The sequence below is a fragment of the Triticum aestivum genome, chromosome 1B, assembly GCF_018294505.1.
Source record: "Triticum aestivum cultivar Chinese Spring chromosome 1B, IWGSC CS RefSeq v2.1, whole genome shotgun sequence".
NCBI classification, from domain to species: domain Eukaryota; kingdom Viridiplantae; phylum Streptophyta; class Magnoliopsida; order Poales; family Poaceae; genus Triticum; species Triticum aestivum.
Window position 1 is genome coordinate 488,596,880 of NC_057795.1, and position 24,674 is coordinate 488,621,553.

General features: G+C 45.8%; 2 protein-coding genes across 2 annotated transcripts; one reads left to right on the top strand and one right to left on the bottom strand.

The window, feature by feature from the left end:
- Positions 1 to 17,643: 17,643 nt before the first annotated feature.
- Positions 17,644 to 22,226, bottom strand: LOC123133897 (probable receptor-like protein kinase At1g11050). Its single transcript, XM_044553290.1, has one exon. It carries the CDS (start codon positions 22,078 to 22,080, stop codon positions 20,149 to 20,151), a length of 1,932 nt encoding a protein of 643 aa, XP_044409225.1. The 5' UTR covers positions 22,081 to 22,226; the 3' UTR covers positions 17,644 to 20,148.
- LOC123133909 (MADS-box transcription factor 4) lies at positions 17,839 to 19,998 on the top strand. The gene is made up of 7 exons (XM_044553296.1): positions 17,839 to 18,333; positions 18,447 to 18,513; positions 18,608 to 18,669; positions 18,780 to 18,879; positions 18,982 to 19,011; positions 19,144 to 19,188; positions 19,630 to 19,998. Exons 1-7 carry the CDS (start codon positions 17,945 to 17,947, stop codon positions 19,762 to 19,764), a joined length of 828 nt encoding a protein of 275 aa, XP_044409231.1. The 5' UTR covers positions 17,839 to 17,944; the 3' UTR covers positions 19,765 to 19,998.
- Positions 22,227 to 24,674: the final 2,448 nt, after the last annotated feature.

Genomic DNA, 24,674 nt, shown 5'->3' on the forward strand with positions numbered 1-24,674 from the left:
CTCCCTCCCCTAGGGTTCCTAACCCTAGGCGCAGGGGGCCCAAGGGGGGGCGCACCAGCCCACCAGGGGCTGGTTCCCCTCCCACTTCAGCCCATGGGGCCCTCCGGGATAGGTGGACCCCCGGGACCCTTCCGGTGGTCCCGGTACAATACCGGTGACCCCTGAAACTTTCCCGATGGCCGAAATCGACTTCCCATATATAATTCTTTACCTCCGGACCATTCCGGAACTCCTCGTGACGTCTGGGATCTCATCCGGGACTCCGAACAACTTTCGGTTTACTGCATACTCATATCTCTACAACCCTAGCGTCACCGAACCTTAAGTCTGTAGACCCTATGGGTTCGGGAGACACGTAGACATGACCGAGATGGCTCTCCGGTCAATAACCAACAGCGGGATCTGGATACCCATGTTGGCTCCCACATGCTCCTCGATGATCTCATCGGATGAACCACGATGTCGAGGATTCAAGCAACCCCGTATACAATTCCCTTTGTCAATCGGTATGTTACTTGCCCGAGATTCGATCGTCGGTATCCCAATACCTCGTTCAATCTCGTTACCGGCAAGTCACTTTACTCGTACCGTAATGCATGATCCCATGACCAGACACTTGGTCACTTTGAGCTCATTATGATGATGCATTACCGAGTGGGCCCAGAGATACCTCTCCGTCATACGGAGTGACAAATCCCAGTCTCGATCCATGTCAACCCAACAGACACTTTCGGAGATACCCGTAGTATACCTTTATAGTCACCTAGTTACGTTGTGATGTTTAGTACACCCAAAGCACTCCTACGGTGTCCAGGAGTTACACGATCTCATGGTCAAAGGAAAAGATACTTGGCATTGGAAAAGCTCTAGCAAACGAACTACACGATCTTGTGCTATGCTTAGGATTGGGTCTTGTCCATCACATCATTCTCCTAATTATGTGATCCCGTTATCAATGACATTCAATGTCCATAGTCAGGAAACCATGACTATCTGTTGATCAACGGGCTAGTCAAATAGAGGCTCACTAGGGACATATTATGGTCTATGTATTCACACATGTATTACGATTTCCGGATAACACAATTATAGCATGAATAAAAGACAATTATCATGAACAAGGAAATATAATAATAATCCTTTTTTTATTGCCTTTAGGGCATATTTCCAATAGTCTCCCACTTGCACTAGAGTCAATAATCTAGTTACATTGTGATGAATCGAACACCCATAGAGTTATGGCGTTGATCATGTTTTGCTCGCGGAAGAGGTTTAGTCAACGGATCTGTGACATTCAGATTCGTATGTACTTTGCAAATATCTATGTCTCCATCTTGAACATTTTCATGGATGGAGTTGAAACGACGCTTGATGTGCCTGGTCTTCTTGTGAAACCTGGGCTCCTTGGCAAGGGCAATAGCTCCAGTGTTGTCACAGAAGAGAGTGATCAGCCCCGACGCATTGGGTATGACTCCTAGGTCGGTGATGAACTCCTTCATCCATATTGCTTCATGCGCTGCCTCCGAGGCTGCCATGTACTCCGCTTCACATGTAGATCCCGCCACAACGCTCTGCTTGCAACTGCACCAGCTTACTGCTCCACGATTCAACATATACATGTATCCGGTTTGTGACTTAGAGTCATCCAGATCTATGTCGAAGCTAGCGTCGACGTAACCCTTTACGACGAGCTCTTCGTCACCTCCATAGACGAGAAACATGTCCTTTGTCCTTTTCAGGTACTTCAGGATATTCTTGACCGATGTCCAGTGTTCCTTGCCGGGATTACTTTGGTACTTTCCTATCAAACTTACGGCAAGGCTTACATCAGGTCTGGTACACAGCATGGCATACATAATAGATCCTATGGCTGAGGCATAGGGGATGACACTCATCTCTTCTATATCTTCTGCCGTGGTCGGGCATTGAGCCGAGCTCAATCTCACACCTTGCAATACAGGCAAGAACCCTTTCTTGGACTGATCCATATTGAACTTCTTCAATATCTTATCAAGGTATGTGCTTTGTGAAAGACCTATGAGGCGTCTTGATCTATCCCTATAGATCTTGATGCCTAATATGTAAGCAGCTTCTCCAAGATCCTTCATTGAAAAACACTTATTCAAGTAGGCCTTTATGCTGTCCAAAAGTTTTATATCATTTCCCATCAGAAGTATGTCATCTACATATAATATGAGAAATGCTACAGAGCTCCCACTCACTTTCTTGTAAACGCGGGCTTCTCCATAAGTCTGCATAAACCCAAACGCTTTGATCATCTCATCAAAGCAAATGTTCCAACTCCGAGATGCTTGCACCAGCCCATAAATGGGTCGCTGGAGCTTGCATACCTCGTTAGCATTCTTAGGGTCGACAAAACCTTCCGGCTGCATCATATAGAGTTCTTCCTTAAGATAGCCGTTAAGGAATGTCGTTTTGACGTCCATCTGCCATATCTCATAATCATAGTATGCGGCAATTGCTAACATGATTCGGACGGACTTCAGCTTCGCTACGGGAGAGAAAGTCTCATCATAGTCAACTCCTTGAACTTGCCGATAACCCTTAGCGACAAGTCGAGCTTTATAGATGGTAACATTACCATCCGCGTCCGTCTTCTTCTTAAAGATCCATTTTTTTCTATCGCTCGCCGATCATCGGGCAAGTCTGTCAAAGTCCATACTTTGTTTTCATACATGGATTCTATCTCGGATTGCATGGCTTCAAGCCATTTGTTGGAATCTGGGCCCGCCATCACTTCTTCATAGTTCGAAGGTTCACCGTTGTCTAACAACATTATTTCCAGGACAGGGTTGCCATACCACTCTGGTGTGGAACATGTCCTTGTGGACCTACGAAGTTCAGTAGCAACTTGATCCGAAGTACCTTGATCATCATCATTAATTTCCTCTCCAGTTGGTGTAGGCACCACAGGAACATTTTCCTGAGCTGCACTACTTTCCGGTTCAAGAGGTAGTACTTCATCGAGTTCTACTTTCCTCCCACTTACTCCTTTTGAGAGAAACTCTTTGTCCAGAAAGGATCCGTTCATGGCAACAAAGATCTTGCCTTCGGATCTAAGGTAGAAGGTATACCCAATGGTTTCCTTAGGGTATCCTATGAAGACGCATTTTTCTGACTTGGGTTCGAGCTTTTCAGGTTGAAGTTTCTTGACATAAGCATCGCATCCCCAAACTTTTAGAAATGACAGCTTAGGTTTCTTCCCAAACCATAATTCATACGGTGTCGTTTCAATGGATTTAGACGGGGCCCTATTTAAAGTGAATGTAGCTGTCTCTAGAGCGTATCCCCAAAATGATAGCGGTAAATCGGTAAGAGACATCATAGATCGCACCATATCCAATAGAGTGCGATTACGACATTCGGACACACCATTACGCTGAGGTGTTCCAGGCGGCATGAGTTGTGAAACAATTCCACATTTCCTTAAGTGCGTACCAAATTCGTGACTTAAATATTCTCCTCCACGATCTGATCGTAAGAACTTTATTTTTCGGTCACGTTAATTCTCTACTTCATTCTGAAATTCCTTGAACTTTTCAAAGGTCTCAGACTTGTGTTTCATCAAGTAGACATACCCATATCTACTCAAATCATTAGTGAGAGTGAGAACATAACGATATCCTCCGCGAGCCTCAACGCTCATTGGACCGCACACATCAGTATGTATGATTTCCAATAAGTTGGTTGCTCGCTCCATTGTTCCGGAGAACGGAGTCTTGGTCATTTTGCCCATGAGGCATGGTTCGCATGTGTCAAATGATTCATAATCGAGAGACTCTAAAAGTCCATCTGCATGGAGCTTCTTCATGCGCTTGACACCAATGTGACCAAGGCGGCAGTGCCACAAGTATATGGGACTATCGTTATCAACTTTACATCTTTTGGTATTCACACTATGAACATGTGTAACATTACGTTCGAGATTCATCAAGAATAAACTATTGACCATCAGGGCATGACCATAAAACATATCTCTCATATAAATAGAACAACCATTATTCTCGGATTTAAATGAGTAGCCATCTCGTATTAAACGAGATCCAGATACAATGTTCATGCTCAAACTTGGCACTAAATAACAATTATTGAGGTTTACAACTAATCCCGTGGGTAAATGTAGAGGTAGTGTGCCGACGGCGATCACATCGACCTTGGAACCATTCCTGACGCGCATCGTCACCTCGTCCTTTGCCAGTCTCCGCTTATTCCGCAGCTCCTGCTTTGAGTTACAAATATGAGCAACGGCACCGGTATGAAATACCCAGGAGCTACTACGAGCACTGGTAAGGTACACATCAATTACATGTATATCACATATACCTTTAGTGTTGCCGGCCTTCTTGTCTGCTAAGTATTTGGGGCAGTTCTGCTTCCAGTGACCCTTCCCTTTGCAATAAAAGCACTCAGTCTCAGGCTTGGGTCCATTCTTTGACTTCTTCTCGGCAACTGGCTTACCGGGCATGGCAACATCCTTGTCGTCCTTCTTGAAGTTCTTCTCACCCTTGCCTTTCTTGAACCTGGTGGTTTTATTGACCATCAACACTTGATGTTCCTTTTTGATTTCTACCTCTGCTGGCTTTAGCATTGAAAGTACTTCAGGGATAGTTTTCACCATCCCCTGCATATTGTAGTTCATCACAAAGCTCTTGTAGCTCGGTGGGAGCGACTGAAGGATTCTGTCAATGACCGCCTCGTCCGGGAGGTTAATGTCCAGCTGGGACATGCGGTTGTAAAACCCAGACATTTTGAGTATGTGCTCACTGACAGAACTATTTTCCTCCATCTTACAACTATAGAACTTGTCGGAGGCTTCATATCTCTCGACCCAGGCGTGAGCTTGGAAAACCATTTTCAACTCCTCTAACATCTCATATGCTCCGTGTTGCTCAAAACGCTTTGGGAGCCCCGGTTATAAGCTGTAAAGCATGCCGCACTGAACGAGGGAGTAATCATCAGCACGTGACTGCCAAGTATTCATAACGTCTTGGTTCTCTGGGATGGGTGCTTCACCTAGCGGTCCTTCTAGGACATATGCTTTCTTGGCAGCTATGAGGATGATCCTCAGGTTCCAGACCCAGTCCGTATAGTGCTGCCATCATCTTTCAGCTTGGTTTTCTCTAGGAACGCGTTGAAGTTCATGTTGACATGAGCGTTGGCCATTTGATCTATAAGACATTTTTGCAAAGATTTTAGACTAAGTTCATGATAATTAAGTTCATCTAATCAAATTATTTAATGAACTCCCACTCAGATTAGACATGCCTCTAGTCATCTAAGTGTTACATGATCCGAGTTGACTAGGCCGTGTCCGATCATCACGTGAGACGGACTAGTCATCATCGGTGAACATCTCCATGTTGATCGTATCTTCCATACGACTCATGTTCGACCTTTCGGTCTCTTGTGTTCCGAGGCCATGTCTGTACATGCTAGGCTCGTCAAGTTAACCTAAGTGTTTTGCATGTGTAAATCTGTCTTACACCCGTTGTATGTGAACGTTAGAATCTATCACACCCGATCATCACGTGGTGCTTCGAAACAACAAACTATCGCAACGGTGCACAGTTAGGGGGAACACTTTCTTGAAATTATTATGAGGGATCATCTTATTTACTACCGTCGTTCTAAGTAAACAAGATGCAAAAACATGATGAACATCACATGCAATCAAATAGTAGTGACATGATATGGCCAATATCATATAGCTCCTTTGATCTCCATCTTCGGGGATCCATGATCATCTTCGTCACCGGCATGACACCATGATCTCCATCATCATGATCTCCATCATCGTGTCTCCATGAAGTTGCTTGCCAACTATTACTTCTACTACTATAGCTAACGGTTTAGCAATAAAGTAAAGTAATTACATGGCGTTAAATCATTGACACGCAGATCATACAATAATTAAGAGAACTCCTATGGCTCCTGCCGGTTGTCATACTCATCGACATGCAAGTCGTGATTCCTATTACAAGAACATGATCTCATACATCACAATATATCATTCATCATTCATCACAACTTTTGGCCATATCACATCACAAAGCAATTGCTGCAAAAACAAGTTAGACGTCCTCTAATTGTTGTTGCATCTTTTACGTGGCTGCAATAGGGTTCTAGCAAGAATGTTTTCTTACCTACGAAAAAGCCACAACGTGATTTGTCAACTTCTATTTACCCTTCATAAGGACCCTTTTCATCGAATCCACTCCAACTAAAGTGGGAGAGACAGACACCCGCTAGCCACCTTATGCAACTAGTGCATGTCAGTCGGTGGAACCTATCTCACGTAAGCATACGTGTAAGGTCGGTCCGGGCCGCTTCATCCCACAATACCGCTGAAGCAAAATAAGACTAGTAGTGGCAAGAAAGTTGACAACATCTACGCCCACAACAGATTTGTGTTCTACTCGTGCAAAGAGAACTACGCATAGACCTAGCTCTTGATGCCACTGTTGGGGAACGTTGCAGAAAATAAAAAAAATCTACAGTTTCACCAAGATCAATCTATGAGTTCATCTAGCAACGAGAGAGAGGAGTGCATCTACATACCCTTGTAGATCGAGCGGAAGCGTTCAAGAGAACGGGGTTGAGGGAGTCGTACTCGTCGTGATCCAAATCACCGGAGATCCTAGCGCTGAACGGACGGCACCTCTGCGTTCAACACACGTACGGTCAGCGTGACGTCTCCTCCTTCTTGATCCAGCAAGGGGGAAGGAGAGGTTGGTGAAGATCCAGCAGCACGACGACGTGGTGGTGGATGCAGCAGGGATCTCGGTAGGGCTTCGCCAAGCGTCTGCGGGAGGGAGAGGTGTAGCAAGGGGGAAGGGAGGCGCCAAGTGCAAGGATGCGGCTGCCCTCCCTCCCCCCCTCTATATATAGGGTCCCCAGGGGGGCGCCAGCCCTAGGAGATGGGATCTCCTAGGGGGGCGGCCAAGGGGGGTGCCTTGTCAATCGGTATGTTACTTGCCCGAGATTCAATCGTCGGTATCCCAATACCTCGTTCAATCTCGTTACCGGCAAGTCATTTTACTCGTACCATAATGCATGATCCCGTGACCAGACACTTGGTCACTTTGAGCTCATTATGATGATGCATTACCGAGTGGGCCCAGAGATACCTCTCTGTCATACGGAGTGACAAATCCCAGTCTCGATCCGTGTCAACCCAACAGACACTTTCGGAGATACCCGTAGTATACCTTCATAGTCACCCAGTTACGTTGTGACGTTTGGTACACCCAAAGCACTCCTACGGTGTCCGGGAGTTACACGATCTCATGGTCAAAGGAAAAGATACTTGACATTGGAAAAGCTCTAGCAAACGAACTACACGATCTTGTGCTATGCTTAGGATTGGGTCTTGTCCATCACATCATTCTCCTAATGATGTGATCCCGTTATCAATGACATTCAGTGTCCATAGTCAGGAAACCATGACTATTTGTTGATCAACGGGCTAGTCAACTAGAGGCTCACTAGGGACATATTATGGTCTATGTATTCACACATGTATTACGATTTCCGGATAACACAATTATAGCATGAATAAAAGACAATTATCATGAACAAGGAAATATAATAATAATCCTTTTATTATTGCCTCTAGGGCATATTTCCAACACTTACCTCCCAGTGCCATTCCCGTACCCATTCCCACCAACGACCACACCATGAGAACTCGCAGCAAGACAGGGTTTGGCCTCCCTGCTAAATGCCTTAACCTCACCGCCTCATCTAATCCTCTCTATCCTATTCCCACCTCCTACAAAGCTGCCCTCATGGATCCAAATTGATTTTGTGCCATGAAAGAGGAGTACGATACCCTTCTTCCCAAGAAAACGTGGACTCTCATACCTCAACCTTCCGGCGCCAACGTTGTCTCCATGAAGTGGGTTTTCCGGCATAAGTTTATCTCTGATGGATCCCTTTCTCGCTACAAAGCTCAATGGGTTTGTCGCGGTGATTCTCAGCAGGCCGGCATCGATTTTGATGAGGCGTTTTCTCCTGTAGTTAAATCGAGCACGATTCGGGTTGTCCTCAGCTTAGTTGTTTCCAACTCATGGCTTATCCACCAATTAGATGTCAAAAATGCTTTTCTCCATGGTTCTCTAAACGAAACTGTATATTGTCAACAACTGCTAGGATTCTCTGATTCATCATTTCCTGGTCACCTCTGTCACCTCCAAAAACCACTATATGGTCTCAAACAAGCACCCTTGGGCTTGGTTTCAATGGTTTGCTTCCTTTATTCAAACAATTGGTTTCTCTCCTTCTCGTTCAGATTCATCACTGTTCATTTTCCACTCACAATACCACATCGCCTACTTACTACTTTATGTTGATGACATTGTTTTAACAGCATCTTCTGACTCCTTTCTTAACCAGATCATCCTCTCTTTACGTACTGAATTCTGCATGACTGATCTTGGACCTCTACATCACTTTTTCGGCATCGCCGTTTCACGATCATCTTCTGGACTTTTTCTTTCACAACGTCAATATGCTCTCGATCTTCTCTCCAAAGCCGGCATGTTCGACTGCCATCCCTCTCGAACACCAGATGAGACAGGTTCCAAACTATCCTCCCACAGTGACCCCTTCTCCGACCCCACTCTCTACCGCAGTCTCACCGGAGTCCTCCAATATATGACACTCACTCGTCCTGAACTCACCTACGCTGTCCAGCAAGCCTGCATGTACATGCATGATCCTCGCATTCCTCACTATTACCATGTGAAGCACTATTGGGAAACATAGCATACAATTTTCAAAAAAAAATCCTAGGCTCACGCAAGATCTATCTAGGAGATGCATAGCAACGAGAGGGGAGGGTGTGTCCACATACCCTCGTAGACCGAAAGTGGAAGTGTTAACTTAACGCGGTTGATGTAGTGGAACGTCTTCTCGAATCAACCGATCAAGTACCGAACATACGGCACCTCCGAGTTCTGCACACGTTCAGCTCGATGACGTCCCTCGAACTCTTGATCCAGTAGAGGTATAAAGGAGTCAATGAGTTCCGTCAGCACGATGGCGTAGTGACGGTGTTGGTGATGTGATCCATGCAGGGCTTCGCCTAAGCACTACAACAATATGACCGGAGGAGTAAACGGTGGAGGGAGGCACCACACACGGCTAAACAATTGATGTGCCTTTGGGGTGCACCCTGCCCCCGTATATAAAGGAGGAGGGGGAGACCGACCGGCCCTAGGGGGCACGCCAAGTGGGGGGTGTCCCACTAGGACACCTAGTCCTAGTCGACTCCCCCCTTCCTTCCAACGAAGAGGGGGAAAGGGGAAAGAGGGGAGAGGAAGAAGGAAGGGGGGGCGCACCCCACACCCCTTGTCCAATTCAGACTGGCTATGGGGGCACACCACCTCCCGTGGCCTGCCTCCTCCTTCCCCTATGGCCCATGAGGCTCATCAACTTCCCGTGGGGTTCCGGTAACCTCCTGGTACTCCAAAAAATTCCCGAATCTTTCCGGAACCATTCCGGTGTCCGTATATAACCTTCCAATATATCAATCTTTACCTCTCGGCCATTTTGAGACTCCTCGTCATGTTTGTGATCTCATCCGGGACTCCGAACAACCTTCGGTCACCAAAACACATAACTCATATAATACATATCGTCATCAAACGTTAAGCGTGCGGACCCTATGGGTTCGAGAACTATGTAGACATGACCGAGACACCTCTCCGGTCAATAGCCAATAGCGGAACCTGGATGCTCATATTGGTTCTGACATATTCTATGAAGATCTTTATCAGTCGAACCGCAATGTCAACATATGTTATTCCCTTTGTCATTGGTATGTTACTTGCCCGAGATTCGATCGTTGGTATCTTCATACCTAGTTCAATCTCGTTACCGGCAAGTCTCTTTACTCGTTCCGTAGTGCATCATCCCGTAACTAACTAGTTAGTCACATTGCTTGCAAGGCTTCATATGATGTGCATTACCGAGAGGGCCCAAAGATACCTCTCTGATACTCAGAGTGACAAATCCTAATCTCAATCTATGCCAACCCAACAAACACCTTTGGAGATACCTATAGAGCATCTTTACAATCACCCAGTTACGTTGTGACGTTTGATAGCACACAAGGCATTCCTCCAGTGTCCGAGAGTTGCATAATCTCATAGTCGGAGGAATATATATTTGACATGAAGAAAGCAGTAGCAATAAAACTGAACGATCATTATGCTAAGCTAACGGATGGGTCTTGTCCATCAAATCAATACACTAATGATGTGATCCCATTTATCAAATGACAACTCATGTCCATGGCTAGGAAACTTGACCATCTTTGATCAACGAGCTAGTCTAGTTGAGGCATACTAGGGACACGTAGTTTTGTCTATGTGTTCACACATGTATCAAGTTTCAGGTTAATACAATTCTAGCATGAATAATAAACATTTATCATGAATAAGGAAATACAAAATAACAACTTTATTATTGCCTCTAGGGCATATTTCCTTCAGTCTCCCACTTGCACTAGAGTCAATATCTGGATTACATTGTAATGAATCTAACACCCATGGAGTCTTGGTGTTGATCATGTTTTGCTCATGGAAGATGCTTAGTCAACGGCTCTGCAACATTCAGATCCGTATGTATTTTGGAAATCTCTATGTCTCCCTCCTTGACCAAATCTAGGATGAAGTCGAAGCGTCTCTTGATGTGTTTGGTCTTTTTGTGAAATCTGGATTCCTTCGCCAAGGAAATTGCTCCAGTATTGTCACAAAAAAAATCATTGGACCCGATGCACTAGGTATTACACCTAGATCGGATATGAACTCCTTCATCCAGACTCCTTCATTAGCTGCTTCTGAAGCAGCTATGTACTCCGCTTCACGCGTAGATCCTGCCACGACGCTCTGCTTGGAACAGCACCAACTGACAGCTCCACCATTCAACAAAAATACATATCAGAATTGTGACTTAGAGTCATCCGGATTAGTGTCAAAGCTAGCATCGATGTAACCACTTACGACAAGCTCTTTGTCACCTCCATAAACGAGAAACATATCCCTAGTCATTTTCAGGTACTTTAGGATGTTCTTGACCGTTGTCTAGTGATCCACTCCTAGATCAGTGTCAAATGTTTTAGACTTGTGTTTCATTAAGTAGATATACCCATATCTACTCAAATCATCTGTGAAGGTTAGAAATCTGTGAAGGTCAGAAAATAGCGATACCCGCCACGAGCATCAACACTCATTGGACCGTATACATCAGTATGTATTATTTCCAATAAGTCACTAGCTCATTCCATTGTTCTGGAGAACGGAGTTTTAGTCATCTTGCCCATAAGGCACGGTTTGCAATTATCAAATGATTCATAATCAAGTGATTCCAAAAGTCCATCTTTATGGAGTTTCTTCATGCACTTTGCACCGATATGACCCAAACGGCAGTGCCACAAATAAGTTGCACTATCATTATCAGCTTTGCATCTTTTGGCATCAATATTATGAATATGTGTATCATCACAATCAAGATTCAACAGAAATAGACCACTCTTCAAGGGTGCATGACCATAAAAGATATTACTCATATAAATAGAACAACCATTATTATCTGATTTAAATGAATATCCGTCTCGCACTAAACAAGATCTAGATATAATGTTCATGCTCAAGGTTAGCACCAAATAACAATTATTCAGGTCTAAAACTAATCCCGAAGGTAGATGTAGAGGTAGCGTGCCGACGGTGATCACATCAACCTTGGAACCATTTCCGACGCGCATCGTCACCTCGTCCTTAGCCAATCTTCGTTTAATTCGTAGTCCCTGCTTCGAGTTACAAATATGAGCAACCGAACCGGTATCAAATACCAAGGCACTACTACAAGAATTAGTAAGATACACATCAATAACATGTATATCAAATATACCTTTGTTCACCTTGCCATCCTTCTTATCCGCCAAATACTTGGGGTAGTTCTACTTCCAGTGACCAGTCCCTTTGCAGTAGAAGCACTCAGTTTTAGGCTTGGGTCCAACTTTGGGTTTCTTCCCGGGAGTGATAACTTGCTTGTCAATCTTCTTTAAGTTCCCCTTCTTTTTACCCTTGTCCTTTTTCTTGAAACTAGTGGTCTTGTTAACCATCAACACTTGATGCTCCTTGATTTCTACCTTCGCGGCCTTTAGCATCGCGAAGAGCTCGGGAATAGTCTTTTCCATCCCTTGCATATTGTAGTTCATCACAAAGCCTTTGTAGCTTGGTGGCAGTGATTGAAGAACTCTGTCAATGACACAATCATCTGGAAGATTAACTCACAGCTGAGTCAAGTGATTATGGTACCCAGACATTCCGAGTATGTGCCCACTAACAGAATTGTTCTCCTCCATCTTGCAGCTATAGAACTTGTTGGAGATTTCATATCTCTCAACTCGGGCATTTTCTTAAAATATTAACTTCAACTCCTGGAACATCTCATATGGTCCATGACGTTCAAAACGTCTTCGAAGTCCAGATTCTAAGCCGTAAAGCATGGCACACTGAACTAATGAGTAGTCATCAGATCGAGCTTGCCATGCATTCACAACGTCAGCTTCTGCTCCTGCAGCAGGCCTTGCACCTAGCGGTGCATCAAAGACATAATTCTTTCTGTGCAGCAATGAGGATAATCCTCAAGTTACGAACCCAGTCTGTGTAGTTTCTGCCATCATCTTTCAACTTAGCTTTCTCTAGGAACACATTAAAATTCAAAGGAACGGTAGCACGGGCCATTGATCTACAACATAGATATGCAAAAAACTATCAGGACTAAATTCATGGTAAATTAAGTTCAATTAATCATATTACTTAAGAACTCCCACTTAGATAGACATCCCTCTAGTCATCAAAATGATACGTGATCCAAATTAACTAAACCATGTCCGATCATCACGTGAGATGGAGTAGTCTTCAATGGTGAACATCACTATGTTGATCATATCTACTATATGATTCACGTTCGACCTTTAGGTCTCCAGTGTTCCGAGGCCATATCTGTATATGCTAGGCTCATCAAGTTTAACCCGAGTATTCCGCATGTGCAAATCTGGCTTGCACCTGTTGTACTTGAATGTAGAGCTTATCACACCCGATCATCATGTGGTGTCTCAGCGCGAAGAACTTTGCAACGGTGCATACTCGGAGAGAACACTTATACCTTGAAATTTTAGTAAGGGGTCATCTTATAATGCTATCGCTATAAAGCAAAATAAGATGCATAAAAGATAAACATCACATGCAATCAAAAATATGTGACATGATATGGCCATCATCATCTTGTGCTCATGATCTCCATCACCGAAGCAATGCCATGATCTCCATCGTCACCGGCTTGACACCTTGATCTCCATCGTAGTGTCGTGGTCGTCCCACCAACCATCGTAGCGTTTGTATTTCATACAATAAAGCAACAACCATATGGCTCCTGCCAGTTGCCGATAACTTTTACAAAACATGATCATCTCATACAACAATCTTTATATCACATCATTTCTTGACCATATCACATCACAACATGCCCTGCAACCAAGTTAGACGTCCTCTACTTTGTTTGTTGCAAGTTTTACGTGGCTGCTAGCATGAACCGTACATACCTACGGCACAAAAACCACAATGTTGATTTATCAAGTTTGCTGTTTTAACCTTCACAAGGACCGGCCGCAGTAAAATTTGATTCAACTAAAGTTGGAGAAACAGACACCCGCCTACCACCTTTATGCAAAACTAGTTGCATGTCTGTCGGTGGAACCGGTCTCATGAATGTGGTCATGTAAGGTTGGTCCGGGCCGCTTCATCCAACAATATCGCTGATACAAAATAAGACATTGGTGGTAAGCAATATGACGATCACCGCCCACAACTCTTTGTGTTCTACTCATGCATATCATCTACACATAGACCTGGCTCGGATGCCACTATTGGGAAACGTAGCATGCAATTTCAAAAGTTTTCCTACACTCACGCAACATCTATCTATGAAATGCATAACAACGAGAGGGGAGAGTGTGCCCACGTACCCTCGTAGACTGAAAGCGGAAGCATTAACTTAATGCAGTTGATGTAGTGGAACATCTTCTCGAATCAACCAATCAAGTACCAAACGTACGGCACCTCCGAGTTCTGCACACGTTCAGCTCGATGACGTCCGTCGAACTCTTGATCTAGTAGAGGTACGAAGGAGTCGATGAGTTCCATCAGCACGACGGCATGGTGACGGTGTTGGTGATGTGATCCGCGCAGGGCTTCGCCTAAGCACTACGACAATATGACTGGAGGAGTAAACGATGGAGGGAGGCACCGCACACGGGTAAACAATTGATGTGCCTTTGGGGTGCCCCCTGCCCCCGTATATAAAGGAGGAGGGGGAGGCCGGCCGGCCCTAGGGGGCGCGCCAAGTGGGGGGAGTCCCGCTAGGACTCCTAGTCCTAGTCGGCTCCCCCCTTCCTTCCAACAGAGAGGGGGAAAGGGGGAAGAGGGGGAGAGGGAGAAGGAAAGGGGGGCCGCGCCCCCACCCCTTGTCCAATTCGGACTGGCTAGGGGGGCGCCACCTCCCATGGCCTGCCTCCTCCTCTCCCCTATGGCCCATGAGGCCCATTAACTTCCCCGGGGGGTTCTGGTAACCTCCCGGTACTCCGAAAAATTCCCGAATCTTTTTGTAACCATTCCGGTGTCCATATATAACCTTCCAATATATCAATCTTTACCTCTCGACCATTTTGAGACTCCTCATCATGTTAGTGGTCTCATCCGGGACTCCGAACAACCTCCGGTCACCAAAACACATAACTCATATAATACATATCGTCATCGAACGTTAAGCGTGCGGACCCTACGGGTTCGAGAACTATCTAGACATGACTGAGACACCTCTCCGGTCAATAACCAATAGCGGAACCTGGATGCTCATATTAGTTCCCACATATTCTACAAAGATCTTTATCGGTCGAACCGCAATGTCAACATATGTTATTCCCTTTGTCATCGGCATGTTACTTGCCCGAGATTTGATCGTTGGTATCTTCATACCTAGTTCAATCTCGTTACCGGCAAGTATATTTACTCATTTCGTAGTGCATCATCCCGTAACTAACTCATTAATCACATTGCTTGCAAGGCTTCATATGATGTGCATTACCAAGAGGGCCCAGAGATACCTCTCCGATACTCGGAGTGACAAATCCTAATCTCGATCTATGTCAACCCAACAAACACCTTCGGAGATACATGTAGAGCATCTTTATAATCACCCAGTTACGTTGTGACGTTTGATAGCACACAAGGCATTCCTTCGGTGTTCGGGAGTTGCATAATCTCATAGTCGGAGGAATATATATTTGACACGAAGAAAGCAGTAGCAATAAAACTGAGCGATCATGATGCTAAGATAACAGATGGGTCTTGTCCATCACATCATTCCACTAATGATGTGATCCCGTTTATCAAATGACAACTCATGTCCATGGCTAGGAAACTTAACCATCTTTGATCAAAGAGCTAGTCTAGTAGAGGCATACTAGGGACATGTAGTTTTGTCTATGTATTCACACATGTATCAAGTTTCCGGTTAATACAATTCTAGCATGAATAATAAACATTTATCATGAATAAGGAAATATAAAATAACAACTTTATTATTGCCTCTAGGGCATATTTCCTTCAAACGCATCCTACGCTATATCAAGGGCACACTCGGCCATGGCTTTTCTATCACCCCATCTTCTCCTACCTCTCTAACAGCGTACTCAGATGCAGACTGGGCCAGATGTCCAGATACTCGACGATCCACTTCTGGTTATTGTGTGTACTTGGTGATAATTTGATTTCATGGTCTTTGAAAAGGCAGCTAACAGTTTCCACGTCATCTGCCGAAGTTGAGTATCGGTCCGTCGCACATGCCGTTGCTGAAACTGTTTGGCTTCGTCAAGTTCTCAGTGAGCTGCACCGACCTCTTCACCAAGCTACTGTTGTTTATTGTGATAACATTTCAGCTGTTTACATGTCATGTAATCCAGTCCAACATCGTAGAACAAAACATATAGAGATAGACATTCATTTTGTTAGAGAAAAAGTAGCTCTCGGTGATGTACGAGTCCTGCATGTTCCTACAAGTGCTTAGTTTGCCGACATCTTCACCAAGGGCCTCCCCACAACAGCCTTCCTCGACATTCGTGCCAGTCTCAACGTCGTCGAGCCCGCCGCTGACACTGCGGGAGGGGGGAAGGGGGGGGGGGGGGTTAGCCAGATGACCCGGACAGACCGGGTCAGCCACGGTTTCGCCACGATCGGTGCACGATCTACCGCACGCCTTCCCTTGGTTGTATCGGGCTACCATATATGTACCCTCTGTTGTACTTGGAATCAATCAAGGAAACCATTCTGTCATTCTTCACCTCCCAAACAGCTCCTACTTCAGACCTGTTTCCGTAATACTGTAATAGTATGGGGACTTGGAATGGCCGTGTGCCCATGAGATGGGGAGGGAGCGAGCCTCTCATCACATTGATTGATTGATGCACTCTTGTCCCTCTCGCTTTTGTTTTTCCCGTTGGCAAAGAGAAACGGACATGAGAGCCAGCTACAAATTGTGCTTAACTTTTGTGTTGGTTCTCCAATAGAAATCCGTGGAAGAGCCCATTGCTAAAAAAACAAGGAAATGACCACAATACTCTTAATATCTTGTGGGAAGAGAAATTATTGATACTTTTGACATGAAGAGATAATAAGTTGCTTCCTCCACCTCCCAAAAGACGCCGGGGAGTCCCCTTTTTTGAAAAAAAAATCTCCCAAAAGACGGCTTATAAATTACAACTTTTATGCTTAACTTTTTTGTTGGTCAAACGAGGCAAAGTGTGGCCAACATTACAGAGAAAACCATTCAACAACTACAATACAGAGTTGGTATCGCTAAACACTGTCTACTTGGTATTGTAGTTGTTGATATTTTTCCCTATATTTGACTTGAGACAGAATTATAGACCTTCTTTTGGAAGACGAGGATGGCAGCGCTCAAACAATGAAGTTCCACTAATATCTTGATTTGGAATATTGTATGCCTCAGATCGTGCAACAGAGGGAGTGCCGTTACCAGATCAAAATTGACATTTCTTTGCGTCCGACCTACATGCGATTTTCTGATAAAATGATACGATTTTCTGATAAATGATCCTTGCTCAAGTACAATTTCGTCGCACAAGCATCGTATTAAAAATTGTCGGACGTGTAGCACACTAACACTGCTCCCACAAGATTACTGCCAAGGACCATGAGGTATATGTGGTAAGCAAAATCTATGAAAATTAAATTATGATGATTTAGGTTGTTAGCTTTACTTTTGAGTTTTGAAAAGTACATACTTGTGGTGTTCTTTGTACTAACTTGACAGTTGATCAATAGAATGGAAGTTATCCTCGAAAAAAAAAGAGTACATAATCCACCCTCCAAAAACAAGTACTCCCTCCGTCCGGAAATACTTGTCATCAAAATGAATAAAAGGGATGTATCTAGATGTATTTTAGTTCTAGATACATCCCTTTTTGTCCATTTTGATGACAAGTATTTTTGGACGGAGGGAGTACATAATCCAAGAAAAAATTACTGCCAAGGAGAAGGGAAAAAAAGGGAGTCTATGAATCAATGAATGAACCATAATAAAAGAAGAGAGGACGCTCCCCGCAAAAATAAAAGGTGAAAATGATGAAAGAGAAAAAAGAGCAGGAAAGAGAGAGACATGGGGAGAGCGCGTGAAGTGTCCGCTGATCAAACGGGAGCCCCTTCCCTCCAAGTCCGCGAGCCAGGGTCAGCTAAAATCCAACCGCAACGAACCGAAGCAGAGCACGCGAGCAGTTTCCATTTCCGGCCATCCGACCCTGGGGCGAGCCGAAAGCCCCCTCACCTCCATTCCCTCCATGGCAGCCACCCTCCTTTATTCCTCCCATCCTCCCCCAGCCATGGCATTCACGCCCGCCCATAAAGATCGCCACCACCACAGGCCGCTGCTGCTCCCAAGCGTCCACACTCCACAGAGACAAGGGAGGGAGGAGTCCTCTGGGTCTTGGGTGCTCCTGGGTCCTCTTTCTTTCTTCTCGGCGAGCGAGGAGCTTGTTGAGATGGGGCGCGGCAAGATCGAGATCAAGAGGATCGAGAACTCGTCCAACCGCCAGGTGACCTTCGCCAAGCGCCGGGCCGGGCTGGTGAAGAAGGCCCGCGAGATCGGCGTGCTCTGCGACGCCGAGGTCGGCGTCGTCATCTTCTCCAGCGCCGGCAAGCTCTACGACTTCTGGACGCCCAAGACCACGTAAGTTTTCCTCCCGTTCCTCCCTCTCTCACCCTTTATGCTTCTAGCCAAGAGCTCTGTTTCTTCTTCTTTTTAACCGGTCACGAAGCTGCTAACTTTGCCTTTGATGTCAGGCTGCCAAGGATCTTGGAGAAGTACCAGACCAACTCCGGGAAGATCCTGTGGGACGAGAAGCACAAGGTTCTTCCCTGATCTACCTCAGCGGTTTCTTTCAGCACCCATCCAATAAAAATGTTCAGAGTCTGAAAACCCTGGAAATGTTTTTCTTTTTCAGAGCATCAGCGCGGAGATTGACAGGGTGAAGAAGGAGAACGACAACATGCAGATCGAGCTCAGGCAAGTGTTGTTCCATCCAGCTTCCAGCTTTGATTTCTTTCCAATTCTACATGTGGCGCTTCAACGTTTGTATGAGTATGACTAGACTGCGGCGGCTGATGACGGTGCAGGCATATGAAAGGCGAGGATGTGAACTCGCTGCAGCCCAAGGAGCTGATCGCCATCGAGGAGGCGCTCACCAACGGCCAGACCAGCCTCAGGGACAAGATGGTAATGCAGGGTGTAAAAGATTCAGAGCTTGCAAGTGTTTCATATCTGTTTTGTGGAATATTGTTGTCTGTCTCTGATGTTGGTGTCGTCTCCTTGTTGCAGATGGACCACTGGAAGATGCACAGGAGGAATGTATGGGCACTAAATTTACCACTGCGCTTTGCATTTCCTTCTGTACACCATGGAGTTTTTTGAAGAAGAATTTTGATCATTTTTTTGGCAAAGAAAATTCTGATCATGCTCCTCCTTTGTGATTTACCGCAGGAGAAGATGCTGGAGGAGGAGCACAAGCTGCTGGCTTTGAGGATGGTAATTCTTGAGCACTTCCTTGCTTTCTTCAGTCTAGAATTAATCATCCTGCAGAACTGCAGACATGCATCAGCTTTTGCCAACAAGTGAAATGGAGCATAATCATATCCTCCAAGGGCGTGATCTTGGTTTTAGTACAATGTTGCTAATGCAGTTAGACCGCTGATCAGTACTTAATGTGGCTGATCAGAGTCATCTACTCAGCAACCAAATAACTAGCCACTACATAGTTCCTTGCTGCATTATTTTTCAAAACAGCATGCCTGTCTTCATACCGTGCAAACTGAATCACCTCTACCCAGTCCAATTGAATAACCGAAACTCTAATAACAGAATTCACTGCATAGGTTAAAATTTCAGTGAATGGTAACCGCACTTTCTGCTTTGCTGACAAGTAACCCAAAAGCTGAGAAATTGCTGAAGTTCTCCTCCTGTTTCCAGCACCAGCAGGACGACCTGAGCAGCAACATGAGGGAGATGGAGCTCGGGTACCATCAGGGTAGGGATTTCACTTCCCAGATGCCGTTCACCTTCCGGCTGCAGCCCAGCCACCCCAACTTGCAGGAAGACAAGTAGGCCAACGAATCCTGCCACGGCCTGTGTGAACTGAAGCTCCTCTACCTGCAGGCCACAACTGCTACCTTCAATTTCCTTGTGAAACCTTAAATGTATCTTCCTTTTCATGTCTGGCTTGATGAACTTAACAGCGCTAGTTGGTTCCCAACACATAACCTTTAACTAAGACAGTTCCTGTCCCTGCCAAGATGCTTGTATAATTGCTGCCTATCCTGATTACAGTGTGTCTTGTTAGTGATGATGGCCAAGGTGCGAAAGTGACAAAGTTTGACATGAATGCCATTTTGGCCATTTGAATGCCTCATTCAGAAAGTCAATATAATCAAAGAAGTATCGACACACAACTCTGGACTTCAGTTGACCAGAACAAACACAAGAATTACATCACCTAAGCATGTCCCCATTATCCATTAAAGGCCCACTGATAGCCGGGGAAGCGCTGAAGTTGCTCCCAGCTTCGCTGAACATCAAAAAGTTGTGCCCAAATGGCAGCGGCCGATCTGGTATCTCTGGTATGTCCATGTCTCCCTCAAGCATCTTCACCGCCTCGGTGATGGTCGGTCGGAGCGCAACCATCACATGAGCGCACAGGATTCCAACAAGAACAAACCTTTCGATGGCCTCACCTCTTGGGCTCTCGCACGTCGACAATGCATCGTCGAGCACCTCCCTTGACTGGCCAGCCTTGATGAGCGTCCACGCCCAGTCGGTGATCAGCACTGGCCCATTCGAAGCCGTCATGTCAAGCACATGCCGCCCACTCAATATCTCAAGCACCAGAACGCCGAAGCTATAGACGTCACTCTTCTCTGTCAATTGTCCATAGAGCGCGTACTCGGGCGCCAGGTAGCCATGTGTGCCGGCAACCCGCGTCGTGAGGTGAGACTGCCCTTCTCGGCTCCTCCTGGCTAGCCCGAAATCCGCCACGCGTGCCCGCATCTCATTGTCGAGCAATATGTTGGTCGCCTTGATGTCCCTGTGATAGATCGCAGGCTTGACACCATAATGCAGATATTCCAGTCCTTTTGCCACATCCATTATTATGTTGCGACGTTGTGCCCATGTCAATGCCGCCCGCTTGCTGCTTCCTACTCTGTCCCGGAAGATGAACTCCTCGAGCGATCCATTGGGCATAAAGTCGTACACGAGGAACATCTGCTTCCCATCCTCTATGTCGTCATCGACAATGCAACAGCCACGCAGCGGCACCAGGTTTCGGTGCCGGAGGTGGCTGATGATCTCCACCTCGTTGGTGAACTCCTCGTCACCGCCGTCCATTTCTGGGTTGAGCATCTTCTTGACGGCAACCACAGACCCATCGGCGAGCACGCCACGGTAGACAACTCCGAACCCACCGCGGCCGATGAGGTTTCGATCCGCGAAGTTGTCCGTCCCCTTGGACAACTCGGCAATGTCGAACTGTATTGACCCGGTGTTGGGCCTCAGGTGCGGACGCCGGTCCTCCGACCCCTCCTCAGGGATCGTGTGGTTCCTCTTCTTGTTCTTGGCGTGCCTTGTCTTTCTCCATACAAAGAATGCGAGGACTGACAGGAGGAGGATGAAGGCGATTGGGATGGTGGTGGCGTAGATGGCTGCGTTGTTGGACTTGGAGCGCTGGGAGGGAGGGGTGGACAGGCCGAGGCCGAGGATGCAATGGGCGGCGGTGGGGGAGGTGGGTCCCTCGGCGCTGGAGATGCCGGCGGCGTACATGACGGTGAGGTAGAAGCAGTTCTGCTGCGACTCGGTCGTGGCGTTGGCGCTGGCGGCGATGAGGGGGGAGGTGGCGACGATGCCGGCGGTCTGGCAGCGGTCGCAGATCGGCAAGGACGAGAGGTCGGGGCCGCAGGCGGCGTCCAGGCCCGCGACGGAGGCGTTCCCGACGACGGCCCTGTACTCGGCCGCGGTGGTGACGCCGGCGCAGAAGGACGGGGAGACGGCGAACTCGTCCGGCGACGGGAAGCAGGACGGCACGAGCGAGGCGCCCGGGAGCGAGGCCGGCGCCGACGCGACCGCCTCCGCGAAGTCGGCGATGCAGGCGGCGGAGGCCGCCGCGGACGGGACGCGGAACTGGCCCGTGGCGCGGAGCCGGCCGGCGAGGCCGATGGCGAGCACGGAGAGCAGCGTCTGGCAGCAGGCCGTCATGTTGGGCGCGGCCCCCGCGCACGGCGCGGGGTCCCACGGGAACGTGGGCACGTAGCTCAGGTCCAGCGGGCACGTCCCGTTGCCGCCGCCCGCCGCGGCCGCGCCGTCTGGCGAGCCGGCGAGCAGCAGCGCCAGGAGAAGCGGGAGGATGCGGAGGAGCCTCCGCGTCGGCATTTCGGCGAGCAGGTGGTGTGCGGTGGAGGGTGGGGCGGGTGGTGGAAGTGGAACAGGGGTCGGCTTCGGCTTACGTTGGGAGGAGAGCGAGAGAGGGAAAATACTCGTGCAGATAGCGGGGGGCGGGGAGGAGCAATGCTAGAGAGTGGTTGGAGTAAAATGTGGCGGCTGCGCCAAGCCTTGCGTGTACGGAATAATTTATAAGTTTGCGCGAGGATATGGGCGCGGAGTATGACGGTGGGGCCTGTGGGGTCGGGTCCGCCGGACCGATGGAGACGTGGGAGGGGTCTGGCTGGTTCGACCGGAAGGTGGCCGGAAACCAAGAGGTGGTGGTGGTGGCTGCGACTTTGCCGCTTTGTTTGACGTGGCGTGTACTCTGGATTAGTGAGTTTAATGCTTCTGCTAATCCAGACATCTGGCTCATCTGTTTGAAAACTACATAGAGGATGCTTGGATACGTTTTAGTCCCATGACTAAAAATAGTGGGACTAAAACTTGCTAGCCTCACCCATGCTTGGATACAAATACTAAATAGACTAAAATGAGTTAATGAGCATTTATTATCCTCCAAACCCTCCAATCCCGAACTCGCATGTGTTAAAGAAGAGGAGTTAAATGAGGAGAGAGAGGACTAATCCACATTTTAGTAGGGTTCCCTTGACTAAATTTTTTTAGTCTTAAGACTAGTTCTAGTCTCTCTTTAGTCAGGGGTGATTGGAACTTTAGCCTCTGAAAGAGACTAGTTTTAGTCAGACTAAAAATAGTCCCTTGGATCCAAACATGGCCATAAACTTTTTCTGACGAGGTAAACGAAGTTTTATTTCAAAATAGTGATTACAGTACGTTAGTACTCCCTTTGTTTCTAAATATAAGTCTTTTTAGAGATTTTAATATGGCCTACATACGGATGTATATAGACGTAGTTTAGAGTGTAGATTCACTTATTTTACTCCGCACGTAGTCCAGATTGCAATCTATAAAAGATACTCTATTGCAACCAACACGCGGTGCTACGAGCCCGTTCTTAGGATATTTACGAATTTGAACTCCCTTAGCAGTCTAACGCAAATTCTCACCTACTTCAACAACGTTCATAAAATTCTGTCACAGCTTTCATCCTCCTCACGCCGTCTCCTGTTTTTTGTTTTGTCGATTTTTCCAGCATTTTTTTCTTGAAATTTGCCTCAGCTGCTCCATGTTTTATTAGTTTACTAAATAAAATACAACTCGATCAACAAAATAACGCTTCTTTGATTACCCAATAAGTTTTGACTTGGTTGGCATATTCAATCCAATTTTTATATGTAATCATATTGGCAATAAAAAATAGCAAGTAAATCATGATAATTATGTATAAAATATTTATCCTTTGTTACAAAGAAATTTTATCTAATGAGAGGGGGAAACACGTGCATATAGACAAATTGCATTTGTCGGCATGGGAACAGATTTGCTGACCTCACACATGCTGAATACAATAACTGAAAGCAATTTGTCACCACAACCACTAATCCAACTTGTGATTTGTCTTTAACAATGTGTTTGTCTCGATAAGAGCTTTAGAGTAGATTCAACTTTTACTATGTGTCTTGATGAACTTTTTCTTCACCATAAACTACTAGGTTATGGTATGTCGGTTGCCATATTAGCAATGAGTAATTTTCGTTCTAACTAGTTAGTTAGTTTGCATATAGAATTTATCTGAAGTCAAACTCCTTTATAGGAAAAAAAATCAATATTCACAATGCGAAATCAATATAATTAGATGCATCATGGATTTAATTTTCATACTATATAACTTTAGTATTTTAGATGTTGACATTTTTAGATTTAAATTTCGTCAAACTTTGCATAGTTTGACTCAAACAAATCTTATGTGCAGAGTAAAATGAAATGAAGTGGGGGTACTAACTAGTTAGTTTAATATTGAACGTCTACGTTGTTAGCAACTCAGAGAAGATATGTGAAATGTTATCAAAATATGCGATAGTATCACACATTCGAAATGATGTAGTGGTGAATCCAACCAAACAACTACAACCTAATAATCACTAGTGACATGACAATTCAACTTTTACTACCCATAAAAAATCATCAAAAAATATCGACATGGGATGTTGTTTTGAAGCCTTCAAGCAACGAATCCAATAGTGAAGATGTAACTGTGAGTCTGATTTGAAGTTTGAGAGATAAAAATTGAAAATCTATTGAAACCATGTCAATGTCACTTGTCACATTGACTGGCATGTCCATATAGGGGAGAGTACAATAGAAACCTAGATAAAGGGATGTGAATTGTGCCGTTTTGCCCTTTTGCCTTTTTGTGACACTATGAATGTTAGTTTTGTCTTTCTTGTTTCTCTACTGTATTTTGGATTCTGATTTGAACTTTTTACATATTTGTAGACACTTGTCTGTGAACATTCATAGCTTTTCGGAAAATTTTGAAACACTAAAATATTTATATTTATTTAAAAAATAAAATCATGGGAGAAGTGATGGCAATTTTGCCCATTGGTATGGGTACTCGCAGGTATCCTACTTAAAAACAATGAGCATGGACAAGACTTGGTGACATTTATATCCATGGGTAA